General features: G+C 44.3%; 1 protein-coding gene across 7 annotated transcripts in view; it reads left to right on the top strand.

Annotated features, from left to right (window-relative positions):
- Nucleotides 1–22,866, top strand: part of LOC119461443 (molybdenum cofactor biosynthesis protein 1) — a 48,160-nt gene that overhangs the window by 20,711 nt on the left and 4,583 nt on the right. For 2 of the 7 annotated variants that reach the window (XM_049672650.1, XM_049672651.1), the window contains 6 exons: nucleotides 5,766–5,850; nucleotides 16,218–16,385; nucleotides 18,929–19,021; nucleotides 19,100–19,233; nucleotides 19,462–19,533; nucleotides 19,613–19,765. In XM_049672650.1, the coding sequence (XP_049528607.1) occupies nucleotides 5,766–5,850; nucleotides 16,218–16,385; nucleotides 18,929–19,021; nucleotides 19,100–19,233; nucleotides 19,462–19,533; nucleotides 19,613–19,765 (705 nt within the window). Of the gene's footprint in view, nucleotides 1–5,006; nucleotides 5,265–5,343; nucleotides 5,404–5,470; nucleotides 5,688–5,765; nucleotides 5,856–16,217; nucleotides 16,386–18,928; nucleotides 19,022–19,099; nucleotides 19,234–19,461; nucleotides 19,534–19,612; nucleotides 19,766–22,866 lie in introns of those variants that run through there. The other 5 variants (XM_049672652.1, XM_037722759.2, XM_037722756.2 and 2 more) reach the window with 4 other exon arrangements.

Genomic DNA, 22,866 nt, shown 5'->3' with positions numbered 1-22,866 from the left:
GAGGAGAGGTCTGGATAAAGTGTTATAGTCAGCCGTGTCCAACGAATGGTGTGCCTTACGGCACGAAATCGTTGGATTATCAAATGCTGGAACTATTGAATATCTGTCCAGAGGTAGTACACATAGCGTTGTAGTCTCAGTATCTTAACACCATCAAAAATCGAATCAAACAACTTACATTTATAACTGTCGAATTTCATTGTGTAATCAAAACTTATCGTAGATATGTTCATGAAAATGACCTTGGCGAACCTGCAGAGCCATTTCAATAGCAATAGAACACTGAACTAAATTTTTTTTCTCAAGGCATGTGTCAGTTCTTGTCGATTTCATTTTCAGGCCATTTCTAAATAAGAGCGACACTATAGTTTCCCGACAGGAACAAGAACAGCAGATATTTTATATTTTGAAGAAATGAAGGCCACTTTTTGGTGACGTGTACCAAAAATTTGAACTGTGTAGGTTGCTTATGTGCTGAAAAAAAAAGTTTCTAAATACTCGCTTTCTCCAAATTTTTAGGCGTTATAGACGACATTTAGTTGTTTCTCCCCGGTATCCTCGGTAAACTATGCGTGGCACGGTGTTTATATTTATTCGAGGTGCGAAGCAATGTTCTGAGTGACAAGCGATAAATGTTTATTCTCTGTAGGTTCATTACGGCCTTTGTAGAAACAAAGGCTGGACAGTTCAAGTGTTCTAGGGTGTCATACTGCCACTCATCGAAATGTTTCCCAGACTCCTAAAGCAACTGCACGAGATACGGGCTTGAAACTTCGGACTTGAGGAGGTAGTAGGGAGGGAGGGAGTACTACGACGAATTAACACGTGTGTTGATGAATTACTGGCTTTTTTTTAAAACTTCCTACAAGAAGTCCGCTAAAGCATTACATGCGGGCAAGTTTTCAAACGGAACACTCATATACGGTCAACTTTTTGAACTGTGTGATATAATGACAGGATACTGAAACTTTTATTAAATCTGTTCAAAAGAAACAGCTTCACTGGAAATTTCGTTGTCATTCTCCAAGGTCGCACATATCTGCTGGCTTTTTTTCTTGTGTATATTGTAAGCCATCTATGTTGATTATACTTCGTTGTATATGACCTCGACAATACTATTATCTTAACTACCGATACACTTGTACCGCAGACGTAAACACCAAGTACAATTGTTTGTTTAATTAGTAAAATTGGTGGTAACAAAAGTGTATTTCTTTAGGTACGCTGCGCTGCTGCCATTGAGCGGGATCAGGGACCTCTGGGCACTCACTGTCCTTTGTCTCTGTATCATATATAGATTTTATATAGTGTAGGTAGGTAATAAACTTTATTGACGTCCTGAAGTACTCACCCCTCCTTTTCATGGAGGGAGGACCGCGTCAAAGAAATAAATGCAAATTCAAATAATTTTTTGGTCCCCCATGGTTCAGTTTGTGTGATTGATAAATATGGCTGTGTGTTAAATATAAAATAACTGACAGACGCATTCCCAGGTTTTCCACTTATTGTAACAGTAATTCGGACTATATATTGCCACCTGTAGGTCGAGGGCAAGAGTGGGTCGATCCCAAGAGAACAAAGACCGCGCGCTCCTTCCCTGCTCGAGCCAGCCCCGACGGTCGCGTCTTCCAAGAGCCAGCTGCTCTACGGGTTTTTAAACCTTCAAGACTACTTCTCGAGGCTCGTGACAATCTTTATATATATATATATATATATATATAATATATATATATATATATATATATATATATATATATATATATATATATATATATATATATAGTTAAATGTATAAAGTTCAGCCCCCCACCCCCCTGAAATTTTTTCGTGCTGGCATGCACCGCCGACCAAAACTACCACTGACGCCGGGAATCATTCTGGATTTTGTCTGCAATGTCTTTTCACGCTCGAAAAGACATTTCGGCACGGAACATTGCGAACTCGGGCTGGATTTCGTGGCAACGCCCTTGCACCTGGAGTCACGTAACGCAAGGAGCCCCATCTGAGCACAAACTTTCAAGGGCTTTTCGATAGCGAGCGGGCGCGTTGCGGCATCTCGCAGCGGCCGCGGAATCTACGGAGCGCATGGATTTCAATTACGAAACTTTATGGGTATAAAGTTCTCATAAACTTTTGACGCGAAAGGTGCACTGACATTTCCAAAGGCGTGCTTTAAAAGATTTTCAATTCTGGCATTTTCTGGGGTTAATTTTCTTGTAAACTTGGGCCAACATGCGCGCACTGGAGCCCCTCGTGTCCAAGCCGTTCCAGAAATGGAAGCACGCGCTAGCAATCTTCCACACAGACGAAAATACTAAATATCACCTGTCAGCTAGCAGCTGATAATTTACTCCAAACATTTTCAGGAAGCGTGCCCAATGTGATCGATCAGCTGGACCAGGGCAGGCAAAGTAAAATATGAGAAAACAGAAGAAAGTAAACGGCCTATTATTGAGGTTTTCCTTCTTCTTTTTTTTTTTTTTTTTTTTTTTTTTGCGGGCGACAAGGTCTGGCTCTCCGTGGCCACAGGGATAGTGGCCCTATGGATTTATGCATAGCCCCCTCTGAAAATACAGCTAGGTATTTTTACAGCGCTTCTTCGCATGCGAGCTGATTGTGGAGCTACATATCTGAAGAACCATTTGGAAAGTTGCCCCAGTAATGCCTCGTATTTAAGCCCAGATGCACAAAAACAAATTATAGAAATTTGTGGTGAAATTATCAAAGAAAGCCTAGATGCAAAAGCAGGCTGCTTCTCCATACTTCCTGACGAAACGACGGACATCGCTGGAATCGAACAGCCTATTGTTTGTGCAAGGTACTTAAACAAGTATGCCAACGACATCGAGGGAGTGTTTTAGGTTTTAGCACCGGAATAGATGCCCATCGCTCATTGCCACTGCAGGTTCTATGTAAATGTGTAAATACTGCTGCAGATTCTAGTCACCCTTCCAGTGACCACTGCCAGCGCAGAGAGAATATTTTTTTAACAAGGGTTTACTAAAAAGCTACTTGCGCTCTACAATGTGTGTGGAACGCATGGTTAGGCTGGCGCTTCTATACACCCACAGAGACGTCGGCATCAACGTGTCCGAAGTCATTGACCGCTTCGCTCAACTTCCCCGCCGAGAGAAGCTTGTCCTTTAGATAGCGAAGCATCAAAAATCAAGGCAAGAAAAAAGCTCTGTTCCTTCAGGTCCATAAGCTTTTAACTATGAAAACGTATGACTGTTCATTAGCTTTTCAATCCGCAGAAATTTTCGCCGTTTATTCTAGCAGTTAGCACCATGATCAAAATTATCATGCGAATATGAAAATTACGAGGACATCAATAACCAATTTTGACCGACCTTGCTCATTGAAAGCCCGGCCTACGCGGCGTTTGCCAAAAACACACTCGGATATTGGGTAGTTCAACTTGCCGCATCATATGTGGATTTCGTTTGTCCTTTTCTTTCGTTTTTAGCTACCTGTTTTTATTTCTTTTTTGAAACGAAGCAATACCCTCCTTTATTTTGGGTGCAGAATAATTAATTGTTGGCGCTGTGCAGGCAGTTACATTACACATTTTCGTACTGATTTCTGCATTATTCCTCTAGTATTCTACCCATATGGCGCTGTCGCGACCAGCGCATGGCCCGAGTACATATCACGATTTCTGCGATCATAGTTTTGTTCTTGCCTGAATCATCTGTCTTTCTGTGCGCAAAGTTTACTATCCGTGACTGCGCAACATGTTTATTTGTCTTGTTTGGCGCATTATATACAGCGACGTTTGTTTAAATACGTAGATTTATTGGAGACTTATACGTATTTTTAAATATCTTGTTGCGAGATTTTGTGTATACAAGCAGTGAACTTTGTGTCCAGCGACTCTTTTTTGCCCTTTAGCGAGTTGTATCTTCGCATTTGTTTATTCCATTCTATCTTCGCATTTCTAATGCATATATTACAGAACTCCTACTTTTTATTTGTACTCACAGTTGCGAGTATAATCTCGGTGTAATTACAATACACGTCGGGTTCTTCAGGACCAAATAAAGTTCATTTCACCTCACCGGTTACAGCTGCTCCTGCGCAATCTATTGCAACAAGGGACAGCGCCATTGAGGTTTTTTTCCTGGCCGTTGCATATGTACAAAAATGTAAACGAGGTTCTTGAATGACAAAGATTCATCAAAATATTTGTCCTGAACTTATTCATTTCATGGCCTTTACATTTTTCATATCAGCTGCATGCACTCCTTTGCTGGTTTCGAACTGATATAGTTCTAAAGTTCGTGTGATATTTTCTTTACTTATTAAATAGACAAAAAAAAAAAGAACGCGGAAGCATTGATATCAGTTATTTCTGCCACAATTTTTGAGGCATACGAATATATTCTTTTATGAAAAAATACATATTTTACTTGACAGTGCACTGCGTTCAATAATTCGTTTGCAGCCTCTAATATACAATGGCAGTGGCAATGCAGTTATTATTCATGCATTTGATCCCTCGACAGATTCTATAAGGAGGAGGCCGCACTGCAACCTGAGCCCCCCCCCCCCCCCCCCCCCCTCCAACAAAATTTCTGGCTACGCCACTGGTCATCACCCATGACCTTTGTTTGAGTGATCGCTCCATCTCTCCAGCCTTGCTCTGTATTGCGTCTTTACTGCATAATCAGCATGCTACGCAGTGAAGACGCAAATCAATGCAAGTTCGAGCGCACATTCAAAGGGCAAACTATCCAAAGTGTAATAACTGGTCAGGTTCCTTCCCATTTTTCAGTGTTGTAACCGATACCGTTGACGCTGTACAAAGAGAGCATTACAACGAGCTGAATTGTGCTTCACTTAGTTCGACTTGTCTTACCCAAGGCGGGCAGCATTCACAAATAATTTCCGGATCCGTTCGGATCTCCCGCGCTCATGCAAGGTATGGCCACCTGACCCTGGAAGGCCACGTGATAAACCGTGAGTGCCGCTGGCCGTAGCCGCTTTACCGCTGGCGGTGCGCTATGATACAGGTGTGTGGGAGCACGTGAGAGGCTGCGGCAGGTGTAAATCGTGTTATGCCGTTGCTGTTATTGGTGTCCATCAGCAGCCTGGAGCATGTTTTTCGTCGCTCGCATGGAATCCGCACCTGTATCCGGACGTACCATAACTATACCTTTTGTCGTGCGCGCATACTTCAGCGGATCGCACATATTGCCGTGCTTTTTTGTCAGTCTATTTTGGGCTGGGCGCTTTCACCCACTGCATACCGCTTGTTCGTACAGGTATACACTGTTAATTTCTTCATGCTGATTCAGGGCGGTCCGTTTTTACACCAATCTCCTGTTTTCTCTACTGCCGTAGCTGACGCAGGCTGCCGATAGACACCACCAAAGGTCGGAGGAGCAGCTAGCCGCTGTCAAGGTAAGCTATACTGTGACAGCACGGAACGCTGTCGTGTTGATTGTACCTAATATGTTTGTGTGCACAGGCATTGCGCGGTGGCATCGGAGAAAGTTTGACGGGTCTGTCGGAGATTGGCCAAAGATTTAACCGAAAGTTTTCAGAAAATCTGCTTCACGATGCTTTTACGAACTTCACTACTACATCGTGCGGGTACAGCAGTACGGATGCTGCGTCCCATGTCACAAGCGAAGCAGCACAGCGTGGATAAAAGGGACGCCACTGATCTTGTACGCAATGACAAAGTAAGTACCGCAAGCCGTGCACATGCAGCATACAGGCAGCTGTTGCTGACAGACTAATAAATGTCGTGTTGTTTTCAGGATGCCGGTCAAGTTTTGGTGGACACCTTTGGCAGGAAACACACTTATCTGCGCATCTCCTTGACGGAAAAATGCAGCCTTAGGTGTAAGGTTTGTCGCATTGGCTTCAGCTTACTGTAGTGTCATATCATTTGCTGTTGTGTTGGCTGCATAATGTGTCATTTGCATTTGCTTGCTGCAGGTTTTGAGAAATAATAAACGGGACAACGCATGCATACATGTCCTCGGAACATTCATTTAATGCCAGTGCCATTTTACTGTTATACACAGCGAAGCAGCTGTAGGACGTTCACAGCATAGTTTGTCAGCTATTCTTTTAATGCATGATGAAAATGTGGCCGGCACAAAGCCAAGACACACATCTGTACTAGCTTCCCAAAACCTCTTATTGTGACAGGCATATGCTTTTATAAAAGGGTACTGACATGATATTTTCGACTATTCATTTATTATTGCGTTAAATGAAAGTCCTAAACCACAGAAAAAATAGTGATAAGCATCAGAGCGCCGCTTATTAATTTAATATAATAGCTTTTCCACAGACAGCTTCAGTTTCGTTTCCACGACGATACTGTGTGATCACGTCACGACGCAGTTTGTGGAAGCGGGACATTCTGATGTTTTGACACTCGTTCTGACTCGCTTGGTCATCTGCTATGCTGTTACATCTGCCGTTACAATGATTAGCAGCATGCGAGGCGACCAAGCGAGCTGAAGTGAGTGTCAAAACGTCGCAATGACCTGCTTCCACATGATGACATACTGTGTTGCGACGTCATGACACAGTATGCACTCGGGAAACGAAACCTAAACTGGCTGTAGAAAAGCTATTAAATTATTTATGGCGCTCTGAGGCTTGTCACTATATTTTCTACAATTTAAAGGTTTAAGATTTAGATGTCTAGGATCTTTATTTAACGTAAGAAAAGGAATAATCAAAACTATCATGTCAGTGCCCCTTTAAGAATAGAATCAGATACTGAACACCACGCAAGGCAACAGCAAGTGTATAATAAGTGGTACCAACAAGCCCAATCGTGAACATTGTTAGGTTATACTGTCGCGTAGGTAAGCTCTCTATGTTATTATGAAAAAAAAAATGTGCAGCTGCAGCTCGAATATATATTAAGAGAACCTAATGTAGTTGCTGGCAATGTGGTGTCATTGGTGTAAATTTCCACATGTAAGTACTGTAGCTCTCTATCCCACATGCCTAAAGCAGGCTTCTCATTCAAGTTGCTGGAATAAGGGCACTAAGGTGGGTATGCTCCTTGTGCACTGTACAGCTGGCCTACATGGGGCTTGCACTGACGTCACACTTTGTCGTACAAAGAAAGACCAGCCAGCTGTTGTCAGCAAGGGCCGGGTGGATTTTAATTTTATTGGGACAAGCCATACAGCTGTGTGGATTTGGGCATGCTAGAACCTCTTTTACTTCTGAAACGAAAGAAAAGAAAAAAAGAAATTTCTCTGTGCTGAATACATATAGCTTAGAATGCATACTGTGAATATATGTACAGAGTATCCCAGCTATCACACAGCACGATTTAAAAAAAGGAACGACGTTACGCAAAGCAAACCTAGTGCGTATTGTTACCAGTACAGTGGACCAGTAATATTTTTGTTACTGAGATTTCATTAGGTAATTGTAATTATCTAACTCCAGAAGTACTCTCCTAATTATCAAAGTGTCAAACAGAAAGTTGTAGAGCAACATGAAAAACTCCCGATACAGCTTTCTGTTACTCAATACGTGCTACATAAAAGTGTTTTGTTCCGAGCGTGAAAGAAGCCCGTGAATACACGCTTCCTGGAGGCCGTGCACGTCGGTCATTGGCAGATAGTATCATAATGCGAGAGCTTTTACCTAAGGCCAGGGAGGGTGGCGCCTCCTTGTAATCCAAGCCGGAAGCCGACACAACCACCCCGGCAGAGGTGCCCTTCACTGGGGGGCATTCGGGGAGTTATCGCCCTCACCAACTCGAGTACGTGGGTTGCCTACAACATCACCAACGAGGGGACAATAGTAGGGTGGGCCGTCACGTTCGATGGGAGGACTTTGGTCCGACGATGACCCAACGTAAATAGGTACAGGACGTATAGCTCTGGCTAGCAACCCGGCCCTGGGATGTGGCTTGGTAGGTCGACATGGCGGGCTGCACCCAGTATGGGTGCAGCCCTGGGAAGGGTGCTCGGCCCTGACTGAACCATGTAAGGTCCGGGGGATACTGTTTGGCAGGCCAGTGCTTCTTGTGGCGTGCATTGTGTGTTGCGTTGTACTATGCCATGGCTGGTCCGTGCCAAAGGTTTGTAGCGAGCCTCTGTAACCCATTGCCTGGGGGCAAGGTGTTGATTAGCACATGCACGAATGATGCTGGATAAATTTGAGTACTCCCGGCTTGCATCCAAGGAAGAGTAACATTTATGTTCATGAGGGAAGCCGCGTGAGCAGGAACCATACCGATTTGGCCGGGGGCTTTGGTACGCCCCTGTAATCCAACTTCTTGGAAGCCTTGGTATGGAATTGTGTTCCTTGAGAGAGTCAATTACCGTGCTGTTAGGGCTGGGGGTTGGTTGCGCGCCCCTGTAATCCAGCTCACTGGAGGCCACAGCGTGGAAGTTGGATCTCGGAAGTCGGGTTCCTGGTTGAGTCCGGCATTAATTCATGGTCCAGAGGTGCCTGAATGATGCGGATGGTGGCGTGTCCGTGTAATCTAGCCCGAGTGGAGTTGCGGCATCTGGATGGAGGCTCTCCCCACGTCCATGGGGTGCATCACGGGCAATGTGCGGGTGCAAAGGCGACCCGCACGGCTAAGAGCGGGAGCTCACGCTGCGTGTCGGGAGTCGGAGGATCGTGGCTGCAGTGAGGGGGAAGAAGGTTGTACCCAATACTACTAGGCACCCAGCAAACCCAGCGCAGGCTGTCCACCCCCTCCTGCAATTGCGGTGCAGTGGGATGTGCCATAGGTTTGCAGAACTGGACCTGGTCTGTCGAGAGCAGTCGAGGGTGGTCCATCTTCGGCTGGGCTGTTCGAAATTGCAAGTGGTAGCACTATGTTGGTGCTGCTGCGTCAGGAGGTTGGAAAGGTTGCATGGTGTCGTGGCTGCGCCCGAGAAGGGTCAGCTTCACCCATGGGCAATAGGCGTCTTCTGGGAGCGCCCGACGCATGTCTGACCCGGGAGGTGTCCCTGCGGTCTATGCGGCCAACCCATCACCTGGAAGCAGACTCTGAAATGGTGAACCCTGCACCGGTGATGATGTTGGCTTACTGGAACACAATCAGTGATCATTTCTGCCTGCTTGAGGTGTTGCATATACTCAGGTGGGTTTCACTGTTGATGCCAGGACAGTGTCCGGCACAACTATTCTGGGAGCAATCCCAAAGAAAACAGGTCCCCAGAAACCAGGCGCTAGGCCACCGCTAGACTACAGCGGTGGCCTAGCGGTAGAGCATCCGCCCGTACTGAGTTCAGGTACCGAGTTCAAATCCCGGTGCTGCCGGGAACCCACTGGGTAGAGATGTCCCCTGGCCTGGTGCTCGGCTGTCGAGGGAGTTCACATCTCAAGAGAGGTCCCAATAGAGATTTCAGGACTTGTCTCTGGGCACCTCTTGTCCAACCACAGACGGCCTTGTTGACGAGCATCCGCCATGGCTGTGGGAGGCAAGTGCTGCCTCTGGGTACCTGCCAGTAAAATAGGTACAAGCACGCTCCCGGCCTGGTGCTCGGCCATTATGGGACCTCAACGCTTGGAAAGGGGTGTTTGTCCTCAACCCGAAGGTGTCCCCACTTTAATAGGTGCTTGGGGTGCCACATGGGAAATGGCCGCCATGGGAGCGGCCCAAACATCACTTTCTTTCTGTGCTCACGAGGGTTTCGACGGGAATTCAGTGCGCAGGCTCCATTCCCAAGCGTATCACCCTTGATGGAAGTCGAACGCCAGGCCGGGGTACCCATTTGAACCAGTCTCTAAGCGACGGAAAACAACATTATCTTGGTTCTGCCCAGCTACGTTACATTTGCATATTTTTAAATCTTGGTGCATGATAGCTGGGACACCCTGTATATATATTATACATGCAGCAAAATTTGCACAAACTGCTGTGGCACACAGCAGTTCCTCACAGCGGTTTTTGTGGCACACAGGAGGTTCTCTCTTCCAGAGTGGCTTTCAAGGTTTATTGGGCCGTGTGAGGTACTTTGGATAGTTCGGAAATAAGTTGGGAACTGCATTTTCAGACCTAACAGGGCTTCTTGGCACGTCAGGTAGCACCCTTTTATCAAGCTCCGCGTAATAGGCCATCGATATCATATCCTCTGAAAAATGCTTGGCGAGGACATGGCCGTTAGGCATCGGAGTTTGGTCTGCCCTCGGAATGGCACAGCGCCACTGCTCTAGACAACCGCTGTCAGATGGCGCTTTGCATAGTGGCACACACTCCGCACAAGTCCGGTAGCCAGAATTGCATTTCGGAACGAAGCACTTTCTAGCCATTGCAAACACCCCAGAGAAGGCCGCTGCCACCTTTGTCGAGGGCCCGTGGCGACAATACCAAAGCACAAGGTCATCAAATGCACGCGAACAAAAAGTTTGCCTTCGAAACAGTGCGCCACACATGCAAGCACAAGGACACAGCGGCAGCAGCACGCGCCTTTCAGCCGGGACTGGGACCGCATCCCGCAGCACCCTCTACGATGGCGCCGAGCAAGCTGTAACCGAGCTGAACATAATCTGGCCGCGAGCGGGCGGCGCTTTCATGCGCGTTGGGAGGAGAGTGTCAGCACATCTCCTTATTGTTCTTAATCCGTGATCATATCATAAGCCAACAAACACTGACACCAAGGACAACATAGTGGAAATTACTTGTACTCACTCATTAAATTAAAGAAAAGATAAATTAATGTAAATGAAAGTGAACAACTTGCCACAGGTGGGGAATGATCCCACGTCTTCGCATTACGTGTGTGATTCTCTTACCAATTGAGCTACCGCGGCGCCATTTTCCCATCCACTTTCTGGGCTATTTATGTTTCACGATTAGAACTATCCTGGGAGTGTTAGCCAGCACCGCCACTCACAAACCTTGGCGGCGGATGCTTTCTGCTGCAGGCGCCACGAGTACGTGATCTTTTTGGGTGAAGGCAACTGCTCAATAAACCCACATATGCTACCTGAAGGCATCAGTGTTGCCAGATTCGAGACCCTTGTTATTTAATGAACGAGAAGAAAGGGAACTGAGGAGCCCGATATTTATTAAGCATATCATAAAAAGCCAACAAACACTGAGCCGCAACACTGTTTTTTCATCCACTTTCATTTCCATTAATTTATCATTTCTTTAATTCAATGAGTAAGTACATGTCCCCTATGTTGTCCTTGATGTCAGTGTTTGTTTGCTTCTTATAATATGATATAGATATATTGTAACGTAATAAAGGAGACACAGAGACAGCACACGTTCCTCGGCCAGCTGTTCTGTTCTCTTCCTCGTAGTCTTCTTTCTGCCCGTGCCTGCAGTCCAAGCGTGCGAGCCTAAGCGTGTATCTTTCTCTTCATTACAATATATATATATATATATATATTGCCACTAGGTGTCACGAGCCAGCGCCATGAAAGAAGTTAGGACTGGGACGCGCGCTCTGCAAGATGCGGGCACTGAAAAAGAGGAAGTAGAGACTGAGGATGCAGGCTTGAGTGTATCTACGCCATCTTGTCTAGCTGTCTGTCTTGCCGACACTGTGCACATCTTCAAGTGTCTTTTCGTGACAATATATATATATATATATACAGAGAGCTTTATGTGTTAAAGCCTTGACCTGACTGAGAAAGATGTGCAAGTAGTTATGGGGGGCTGGACTCCAGATTACTCTTGATTACCTGCAATGCTTTAACATGCACTCAAAACTTTGTACGCAAAACATGTTTGCATTCTGCTCCCACCACAATGTGGCCGCCGTGGGGAATCAAACTCATGACCTTGTGCTCGAAAATGGAATGCCATAACTTTTGAGCCACTAGTTGGTGCTGTAGACACACTGCGTACATGAGTCACAAGAAGTTCACTGTGTAAATGACACCCATTGTCACCAAACTTTTGCCCTTACATGCACCAGTATGAGAGGGAGCACTAGGCTTTCATTTAGAGCCCGTAACTTTCCTTATTACTGCAACAAGAAAAAAGTAGTAAATAATAAATTTGCATGAGTGGGATTGTTCAACATCAGAACTATAGCAGCAAGTTGGACGAGTTTGTATCAGCTCTTTTTGAAAATGTGGTTAGAACGAGGGGCAAGTTAAAGAACCAAGACAGGACATGTATGTGGGGGTGATGTCCGTGTGGTGCTTGATTGCAGTGTTTGTAAATTACTGTTGTACCTTCCTACATGTTTTGGTAAACACTCAATTGTATGTGCATGTGTCCCGTTTTTCTCCCTTAACTTAATCCTCACTATACTTGCCTTTTCCAATATAATAGCTATACAGCAAATAGCCGTGAGTGAGGTTCTGGCTTGCAGATTCGGAGGAATTTGTTTCAACATAGAATAACCCCCATATTCAGAAATGCACCAGAAATGAACACGCTGAAGGAAAGGCTATGAGCTTCCTTTTCATGAGGCAGTACGTATAGTACAATGTACTGTTAAAGGGAACACCTAGCTGGCAGTAAAGCTAATATAACACTAACATTATCTACTTTATTGTTACATTAGGCTGATATGTAATGGCTAAACAACTCATTAGGGAACTAGAAGTGATTAATATACATTAGGGTGCCTGTCACAGTTGCAAAATTAAATCTAGTCATCAGTGCTCAAGGCATATGTCCACTTAGTAGTAGCACAGTTTTAAAAATATCCATGCGCAGACTTGCAGCGAAATGCACTAGTATCTTGCTGAATGCAGTAGGGTAAAACTGTGGAACACCAACACATTGTGTGGCTTTGCCTCTTCAGTATGGAGTGCTTGTAGATGTACGTCGATTGTTCAAGGAAACAAATCAGCTTGGGATATATGTAACGCGTCCTTTCTAGGTAGTCTGAAACTGCCCAGCTTTATGACAGACGATTTATGGTAGGTAGCGTCGGCTGTCCCTATGTGATTTCCTAGTAGATTGACAAGGCCTCTGCTAGTCTCTGCAATGACCCATGCATTTACATGTTCCCTTTGACAGTGGACTTTACTGTACCTGGCCCTTCTTGTAATGCACATCACATAAACAGTGCACACTTTTGTTTCAATTCTGCTTTTGCCATAGAAGGGCATAGAACCTATTGTCTGGAATAAAAAGGGCAGGTATATCTGTGGAATATGTAGTCGTTTTACATTCTGCCACTGACAGAGATTTGACAGGGAAAATTACAAAAGTTGTGAATTGTATACTTGACAATGGAACAGTAATAATGACGACATAAGGCTTCCACCGAGCTCATTTTAAACGGTTGTATAGACCTTTTCATCGGCCGAGGAGGAAAAGGCGCGTGACGAGCCTTTCCTCCTCTCTGGCTTGTGCGAGCCAGCGCAGCGCAGCTTGAATGTGTTGCCGGTCGCGCGCTGCGGAACAATTTGGAGGTGTTTTAGCTAGTTCTGAGTGCAATTTATGGGATGTCAGTTCTTACGAGGTCGTCGAACAACCACTGAGTTGCTTTTAGGTGCAGCAGTAGCTACAGTATCTGGAAATTTCTCTTGGATGTGCAAAAATGCGACGCGCAAAATCAGCCGCGGTGTGTGTATGTGTTGTGAACTATGTTGGATGTATCAGTTTTCACTCGACGAAGAATTGTTGTAAAACATTTCCATCAGCCATCGGCATCGTTCTCATGCATTTTAAGTCTAGTAGACTTCAAATCACTATCTCTGTGTTAGCCTCCTGCAAGAGACCGAAGGCTTTGCTCAACACAGCGAGCACTGCGGTTGGCAAACCAACATGATACATACAAGCTTCGTGCTTTGATCGGCATTGCCTTTTTGCCATGTAAGGTACAATATACAAAGGGGATCGCGTAAAGAGGATCTAACAGCTATGTGTAAGGACACAATTTCTGTAAGATGGGTGAATGCGTCGTAGATGACTGAACTTACGAGACTGAAAAAAAAGAGTTCATATGTCCTCCTTTTGCGGCAAAATAAAACAGAACACGGGATAACAACGCAATAAGACTTCACATGGTCGTGCCGCATGCTTGGATCACTTGGACCATGCGCTATATAGAACAAACAGATCTATAACACAGCATTTAGAACTGCCTCGGACGCTCGAGCAGTCTGCAGCTGGTTGTTCGACCTCTCGAAAAGTGTGATTTACCCTGTACGGTATGCGGTTATTATTATCCAAACTATTTTATTTGTGGGCAGAAACCTTGCCCAGCAAACAAGGCAGTCGTCCAATGTATCTACAGATAACAACTTGAACGCTTGTCAAAATAAACAGCACGACTTATTCTCCAGCAGAACGGTACCCACGCTGTTATAGGATCGTCAAATGGTTCGTAACTTCTCGTTGCAGCTAAACCAGAGCTTAGAATTACAGTGCTGAGAATGCTGCAGTAACGTAACATTCGTGAAACAAATTTTCAGAAATACCCAACTCATATCCGAGGCTAATTGTAAGCTCAAACAAACGCGCACACCTCGCGCTGGGTGCTCCGTTCGTCCTAAAGCCAGCAGAAACTGTAGCTGCTTATTTACTTCAGACTTAAATTCCTTCACTACGCCTCGCAGGATCATTCCCCACGTAGAAGACGCCATTTCATGCTAAATAGACCACGCGAGTGCGAAAAAATCCACCAGAAACTGCCGCCGAGCGTATACCATAGCGTATAACACGGGCGTACGCCCAAGCCAGCATGCCAACATCCCATAGATGGTGCCACTGCCTACGCAATGGCGGCGCCCATGAAGAAACGGTCTATACTGTGAGTTTGCAACAGCACACAGTGCGATTTTCAATATAATCTGATGCCTGGAACATGCAATAGGTTTCCCAATGATCCTCCCCCTACATCTCGCTCACCCTTTAATTCCCGTATACACTCTTGTAAGGAGTGCAAAATTTTTTCGCAACCTGATGAAGTGCTACCTTTACAAGAAGGCAAGCTGTATTGATCCAGTTTTACTTACTGTTCATTTTCCCAGCGATTTCATTGTACCACAGGAGTGAATGTTGTTATTTTCATGAAGTATCTATCTGTTCACTCTTGCATGCCATGCATATGGTGTCCTTTAATCCTCGCCGTTTGCTGCCGAAGCTCGGTTTGCCAGCATACTTTATGACCCTACATATATTTGCGACTTCAAAGTTCTTCTTAACGCTGTCCGGAAACACCACACAGATTAAATCAGATTGGAGCGTGTGCTTTCTATATTTATTTGGGGGGGGGGGGGGGGGGCTTCTTGGCCTGTGATTTTTGGGGTGCAGCTTGTACACGAGTGTGCGCCTACTCGAGTGTATATGGTAACATTCCTTTCAATTTAATCCCTTTTCTCACTTTCTTTATCAACATTACCTACTCGCACTACCTTGTTCACCACTGCAAAAAATTGTCTTCAGCAATGCATCCAACCTCAAGCAACAACCCATAAAACATTTGAGCATTTGAGATAAACTCGTCGCTGTACTCTTAGTGACCTGCTGGCAGACTCAGTAAACAGAGGTGCCATGGTTAAGAGGACCCTTTAGCTGAGGCCCAACTTGGATGTCGCCTATTGAAATACATGTAAAACGTGGAAACGCTTTTCTGAGATAACCACTGGGCCGAGTTTAATGAAATTTGTTGCATTTGTGAGAGAAAGTGAAATTATAGTGACTGTTGGAAGTGAAATTTTCAATTACGGTATGAATATTTTAAAAAGAATCTTCAAAAACTGGGAAGACTAAAAAAATAGAAGCACGAAGTTTACAAATTCATAGCTCTGCACCAAGAACACATATCGCCGTTCTGTTAACAGCATCCATGAGAACATCTAAAGCGGACAAATGTGATATATCAAGTTATATCTTACGTGAATTTGTTGCATTGTTTACAAAGGTTTTGCAAAAGTCCTACTCGCATATAAGTGGTCTACTTGAGAGCCATGCATTTGTCTGCTTTAGATGTATTATTGATAAAATGTACAGAATTGTGATATCATTTGTCATTGCTGAGTTACAGAGTTGTAAACTTGATAGTTTCGTTTCCTGAAAATTAGCAATTTTCAACAATTTTATTAAAAAATTGACAGCCTAAATCAAAAATTTGCTACCAACAGTCGCTTGAGTCTAGCTTTTTCTTTTAAATGCAACAAATCTCATCAAATTTAATGCAATGTTTGCCGAGAAAGACAATTCCTCCTTTCCCATGTATTTAGATATTAACCCTCGAGCTAAGGCTTCCCCTTAACTAGAAGCTTTGTGCATTAATCACTTAATAGCCATACATTATCATTATTATGTTCTGTGCCATGATTTGTTGCAGGTGTCTACTGCATGCCAGAGGAAGGTGTACCATTGACTCCAAAAGAAAAATTGCTCACTTCGGACGAAATAGTGCAGTTAGCAAGTCTGTTTGCCACTTTTGGTGTGACCAAAATTCGTCTCACTGGCGGAGAGCCTCTTGTCCGAAAGGATGCTGTCAGTATTATTGGTAAGTTGTTCTTTCCCTTGCAAAATAAGTCCTTGGGAAACCTTTCCATTTATGATTAGAGGATCCGCATAACACATGTTGCATGAATCTTCCAATGTGTATATGTTCAGTGTACACTATGTATGTGAGTGACATATACTTTAGAGCCATTTTTCACCTCGTTGTATGTGCATAAAATAGCCTGCCATCTGATACAAGTCAACTCATGTTTTAGTGTGGGATTGCAAAAGCACCTCTTTCACAGGTGACTGCACACTTGCGTGATCCACTTCTTTCTTATCTTCGTTGCCTCACAGCACAAGCCATGGTTACATGTAAAGCAGTCTTTTGAATTGCCTTTCATAGACTGTGGTGGCGGTGGTCATATGAATGGTGGAAATCGGTGGGACATTCACTTTTGACCTGTGCAATTTACTGCAAATCTCTTACAATTTCATTTTCACAAAAGCCAGTGAATGTCACTCTAGTATAGCTTCAGCATAGATGGCCGTAGTTTAATTGAAGGGATGCTAAAGAGAATCACTAGATCAATTTAAGCTGGTTAAGTGTTATTTCAAAAATTTTATTTAATTAATTTCGTGGTAAGAGGTTGATTATCAATTATAAAATGAAAGCCAAACTTCCATCTTGGCAAAATCCTAGCCCTGGTACATCAGATTGACGTCATGGATTTCAATTAATTTTCTTGTATTTGGGGCGATTTTGGTGCTGTAAAAGTTATCAAAATTTGTTACCGTATTTATTTGGTTCTAAGCCGAGACATTTTTTTTTTTAAGTGGGATACAGAAGTTATGGGACGGATTAGATTTTAGGATTTGTCCAGTGTGGCCATCTGGCTGCATCAAGCAAGCGTCGCTGTGGGCACGTGTCAGCTGGATTGCGATTGCATGGAAGGACATCTCAGCTGCCATCATCATGCGCACGTTTAGGAAGTGTATTTCCAATGTGCTGGACGGTGCAGAAAACAACACATTGTGGGACGAGAGCGACAAGGAATCCATCTTTGCCGACGTAGATGACGATCACGAGTGACGGGTTACATGCAGTACACTGCAGTAGGTTCATCACTAGTGTTGCATGTTCTAAATAAACATTGTTTAAGACTTCAAAACGTCAGTGCTTTTTTTTGTCAGGTTACATGGAGGATATTTTTTAGTGGCACGAATACTGAGTGACACTCTTGTTTATTGCGCAGCAACTTCCAGTTAGGGATCGACTTCTGGTTTGTCACAGAGGTGGGACGAAATTAAAAATAAATCATAAAATAATAAAACCAGGTAGATATCGATGGTTCTACTTATGGTTGATGATAGACATGACATTAGAGCACAGGTTTAGTACAGTAAAGAGCTAATTAAGTGTCATGAATAATTATAAACAATTAAGGAAAGTCTAATTGCTGTATACCAAAGCACACAATCGTACGCTTTAGATACCCACTGCATCAGTAACAGTTTGGCTCCATGTGCATGGTGGTTTCCTGCCAGTTCTGTTCTCTTGTTCTTCCGAGTTCGGTTTCCCACCCGTTCCATACTCTATAGAAGTAGACGACGAGGACGCCGGGCCAAGTGTTGTGTACCATCGAGTTTCCGACAGCGAGGACGCCGGGCCTAGTGTAGTGTAGTATACATCAAGAATTCACCAGCATTCCCTGTGTCTGCGTTTTCCTTGTGTTAACTTTTGGTATTAAAGTGAAGTACGACACAAAATTAACCGAAACAATACACCAGAGTACACCAACGCCGAGGTGCCACTAGCAGACACCTAAGTCAAGGATTAGGGTCGTTTCTCTCTTTTCTTTTTTTCCTGGCTTTTCGATTTTCGGGTGTCGGCTTAGAATCAGAGTCAGCTTAGATATGAGTGAATATAGTATGCTCAGTCTGCTTTCCTTAGCTTCTTTAGAATACATTGTAGTCCATCTTTACTTACAAAATAATTATCCAGGCCCGAGCCATCGTCTTATGCATTTTTTATGGCTTGCCAAGCCTCCCCTCGCAGTGAGAGTGGCTTTTTCAGTATTGTCGAACTTTCCCCATAGAATATGCAGTCTTACATTACTATATTGTAGGATGGTCTCAGTGATGAACCATGGTGGCTCAATGGCTATGATGTGGCGCTGCTGAGAAAAGGTTGCAGGTTCGATTCCCATCCACGGCAGTTGCATTCCAGTGGGGGCGAAAGGCGAAAACACTGGTGTACCATGCTTTCGATGCACTTTGCAGAACCTCATGTAGTCAAAATAATCTGGAGCCCTCCACTACGGCATAATTCATAACCACTGTGCAGATTCAATATGTTAAATGCTACAATTTAATTTGAACTTAGGATGACTTCAGTGTTTATTGGTGTTCATTACTGTGAATAACAACAGTGGATATTGTTGTTTTTATATTTGTCTCTTAGTTTGAATGACACTGAAAAACTAAAGCGTGTCTATTTACAGCATGTCGATTTTGCCAAAATGCAGTTTGTTGGCCTTATCACACAGCTTCGTTGCAACACTGTTACCAAGCCAATGGTGGGTCTCTTTCTGTGCATTTCAGAGCGCCTGGCAAAAATTCCACAGCTGGAAGTGCTGGGCATTACAACAAATGGGTTGGTGCTGTCGAAAAAAATTACAGACTTGAAGAATGCAGGTGGGACACTTTGTTCTTTGGGGGTGGCTTACTCTCTCGTGGTTGTAGTTTTATACAAACCACTGCTTTCAAATGCAGGTTTAACACATGTAAACATAAGCCTCGACAGCCTAGTACCTGCGAAATTTGAATTCCTGGCAAGGCGCAAAGGCTGGCATGTAGTGAGGAAAAGCATTGATGATGCCTTGGCAGCTGGCTTTGACTCTGTTAAGGTGAGTGTCATCATAATATGAAAATCTATCTATCCAGGATGATTGTCAAGTCGATTTCACAACTGCATTAAAATGGGTTTTCAGGGCAGTGTTGCTGCTTAGAACTGTGTCGGTCTGTTCAGGCATTATTATATAATGTAGAACAAACCTAGCTGTCATGGTGAAGTGCGAGCTGTTACCTATGCAGATGTTTCAGCCAAGACTAAGACATGAATTGTTTTTGCCCAGATAAACTGTGTTGTGATGAAAGGAATTAATGAAGATGAACTGGTTGACTTTGTGAAGCTCACAGAAACTAATGTAAGTACCATGAGCTAGAAGAGGCAATTGCCTTGCTTGGCTGAGATGTGTGACAGCTTTCTGGATGCTTATGTTTCAGAATGTTGAAGTCCGGTTTATAGAGTACATGCCCTTTGATGGAAACAAGTGGAGCAGGCAAAAACTTGTCCCTTTTGAGTGCATGTTGTCGACGATAAAAAAGGAGTTGCCCCTGTTGGAGCGACAAGAGGATGGGCCAAATCATACCTCAAAGGTAATGTACACAGCACAAGATTGTACATGTTAAACTGCTGTGTCAGCACTTTAAGCAGCACTTCAGACAGTGAACTATAAATACAGTTAAACCTGGATATAACGAAATTGACAAATTCCCGAAAAACTTCGTTATAAAGAGGATTTCGTTATATGCAGGTTCGGCACGAAAATTTAAAAAAGAAACGCTTACCATATGTACTATCGCTCAAGATTTACTCCCGATACACTAACGTTGCGATGAACAAAAAGGTCCCAGTTTCGCCTGAAAGGCGAAGCATCGATTGCGACAGCAAATTAGCAGACAGCTATACGAAGTAAGGTTAGTACAGTCAAACCTCGTTAATACGTACTCGCTTAATGCGTAATTGCGGTTTAAACGTAGTCGCGAAGATTTCCCCACCCAGCACCCATTAAACTCTATGTACTGGCTGACCGCTTAAGCCGTAGTCGCTCATTGCCCACCAAACGGTTAGTTCGTACTATTTTTCTTGTTCTACACGTACGGGCACAAAATTGGCAAAATCTCATGTGCGCAGACGTTCGATTCTCGAGTTGCGACGCCCAGACGACAGTCGCTCGCGATAGTGAACTTACAACATGGCCACCATGACGTATTTCCTGCTCGTACAGCTGTCGCCGATTGCCGCGCACAAAAGCATGGCCTTCGAGATAAGTTCCCGGTAACGCAGAGAAGCTGCCGGTAGGGGGTGCGAATTAGCTGTCGCCGTCGGAGTAGTAACCGCGCAGAAGCACATTTGTGCCGTCACCGTGGACGTCGCTTTGAGGTTCTTTGTAAAGTCCAAACACGGCAACATCGTCGCCGCGTGCCGTACGCTGTGTGCAAGTGAAAGCTTGCGGGGGTCAGCCAACTCAATCTTGCATGCGCGAGGGAAAAGGGGGGGGGAGGGGGGCGGAAGCACGCTGCCGTGCTAGGCACGGCGGGGGAAGCGAGAAAGGGAGGCGTTTACTTCGATGGCGGCCGCCGTATCTTGAAAGCGATCTGCTATGTGGAAAAAGTGTGCGCCCGCATGGGCTTATCTTCAAAGTAAACTGCAGACAAGGTCAATATCTTGCGTTTCTTCGTCGAAGCACTCATCCTTGAAATGTCACACCACGTACTGGATGCGTGGACGCGTGTCGTTTCGCACAAGCGCGAGGCATCGGAAACGAAGAGCGAGCGACACGACGGCTTCGTAGCGTCGTATAGTGTCACCTAGTGTCAGGTTAGTGAAGTGAAGCACAGAGACTTGCGCAGTAATGTAAGAGTGGCGCTGCCAGCGCGTTAAAAAAATTTTTTTCCTTCGCCAACATCAACTGGAAAAGGAGAGTGCCAGCTTGGCGGGCAAGGTCAGCTGCAGCAAGCGGCGGATCAGGTTTGAATGAAGGGAGGGGGAAAGGTCACGCCCACGGCGGCAAGATCGCCGGGTCGAGGGATGCAGGCCCGCCTCGCGCATGCTCGTAAGCACGCACATGTGCGCTCACTCTCGCCTCGCAGTCGCCGTGAATTCGAGCGCACCAAGCGCAACGTCACCGCTTCGCATTCCGTCGCGGCGGAGAAGGTGCTTCCGGTTGCTGCTCGCGCGAAAATGACAACATTTGGGGCGAAATCTCTAGGTTGTCGGCGGGGAAAATTTGTTATTTCGAGGGAGTCTCCCACTGCCACTTCGTTACGTAGAGGTCTCAAATACATGTGCTTCTATGGAGTAACAGCGGGGAATAGAAAAACTTCGTTATATCCAGGAATTCGTTATATGGAGGTTCATTATAAGCAGGTTTAACTGTAGTTCAGTTGAGGAACCATTCAACTTTGTCGAAAGGCGCGCTGCTTATGCCTGGGAGTCGAACCAAGCAGGCCAAACTCATTGCCCTCTCTGTACACAATTATTTATTGAGTGTGCCTTTTTGACATCTTATAATCAGACTTGATCAGAAATTTGTCACATTCTGTTATAATAATAAGTAAAAACTTTGTTGAAACCACCATTATTGAGACCATTTATCACCTCTTTGTAACAGCAGTTTGTAATGCTTAGCCCTGTCAAATGATACACAAATGCTTTCACGATCAGATTGAATTCCTCTGAATATCTCATCTGAGAACTTTGCACTTTGTGTTAACTCTGTGCAAGCTGTGTGGCGGGCATTATCTTTATTTCAATTTGTTTGCCAGTGATGAGGCAGGGTAGCTGAAGTTGCAAATGTTATGATGTCCATGGCTGCTTATGCACCATGGACATCATGGACATGTGTTGTTTGCTCTAATACATTTATAGTAAGTTTATCCTGCTGTGTAATTTTGTACCACTTTAAGCGCGTTAGTTAAAAAATCAAGTATTGTCAGCTTCACTCTGCATACTTTGAACATAAATTAAATTTGTACGAATGAATCTGTACACAATTATTTATTGAGTGTACCTTTTTGACATCTTATAATCAAACTTATAATCATTACGGGGAATGCACAAAAAGAAGCCATGTGCATAATATCGCCTCTGCTGCATAAAAATGGCCGAGCTCTTCATGCATAAGCTTCCTTCCACGTATGATGCGCAGGAACGCATTCATGTATGTTCATTCAGGAACGCTTCCATGTATGTTTTATTGGGCAGAGCGATGTCAGGTCAAGGCACACTGGTAATTTCATCGAGGGCCTTAACCATAAGGTGTATTTCTGCACCATTTATTAAAAGTATTGTGTGTGCCTCATGATCCCTAGCCCCACAACGCTTTCATCTTAATGCTCACAGTGGTAGGGAATATATAGCAAGCGTAATGAAGGAAGGCCTGTTGTCAAAACTTCTGACTTGATAAATTGCCAGCTGTTTTCTTTTTAGCTCATCGAATAATTGGTTGTGTTAATTTACATATGTGTGAAGAGAGGGACAAAAGGCATATTTTCTATTGGTGTTTACTCAGCTCATCAACACCGTAGGGTGCTTACAAATCTTTCTTGGTTACTAATTTTTATTTTTACACTGCTTGAATATGCTGCTAGTGAACGGATAACATTTGGGATCCTGCTCTTCAACGTAGAAATTGCAAAATTCTCTTAGGACATGCTCATACTTATTTGACTTGCAGGCCATAAACAAATGGTGG

This window comes from Dermacentor silvarum, chromosome 8 (assembly GCF_013339745.2).
Source record: "Dermacentor silvarum isolate Dsil-2018 chromosome 8, BIME_Dsil_1.4, whole genome shotgun sequence".
Lineage (NCBI taxonomy): Eukaryota > Metazoa > Arthropoda > Arachnida > Ixodida > Ixodidae > Dermacentor > Dermacentor silvarum.
This window is presented reverse-complemented; position numbering and strand designations above follow the sequence as displayed.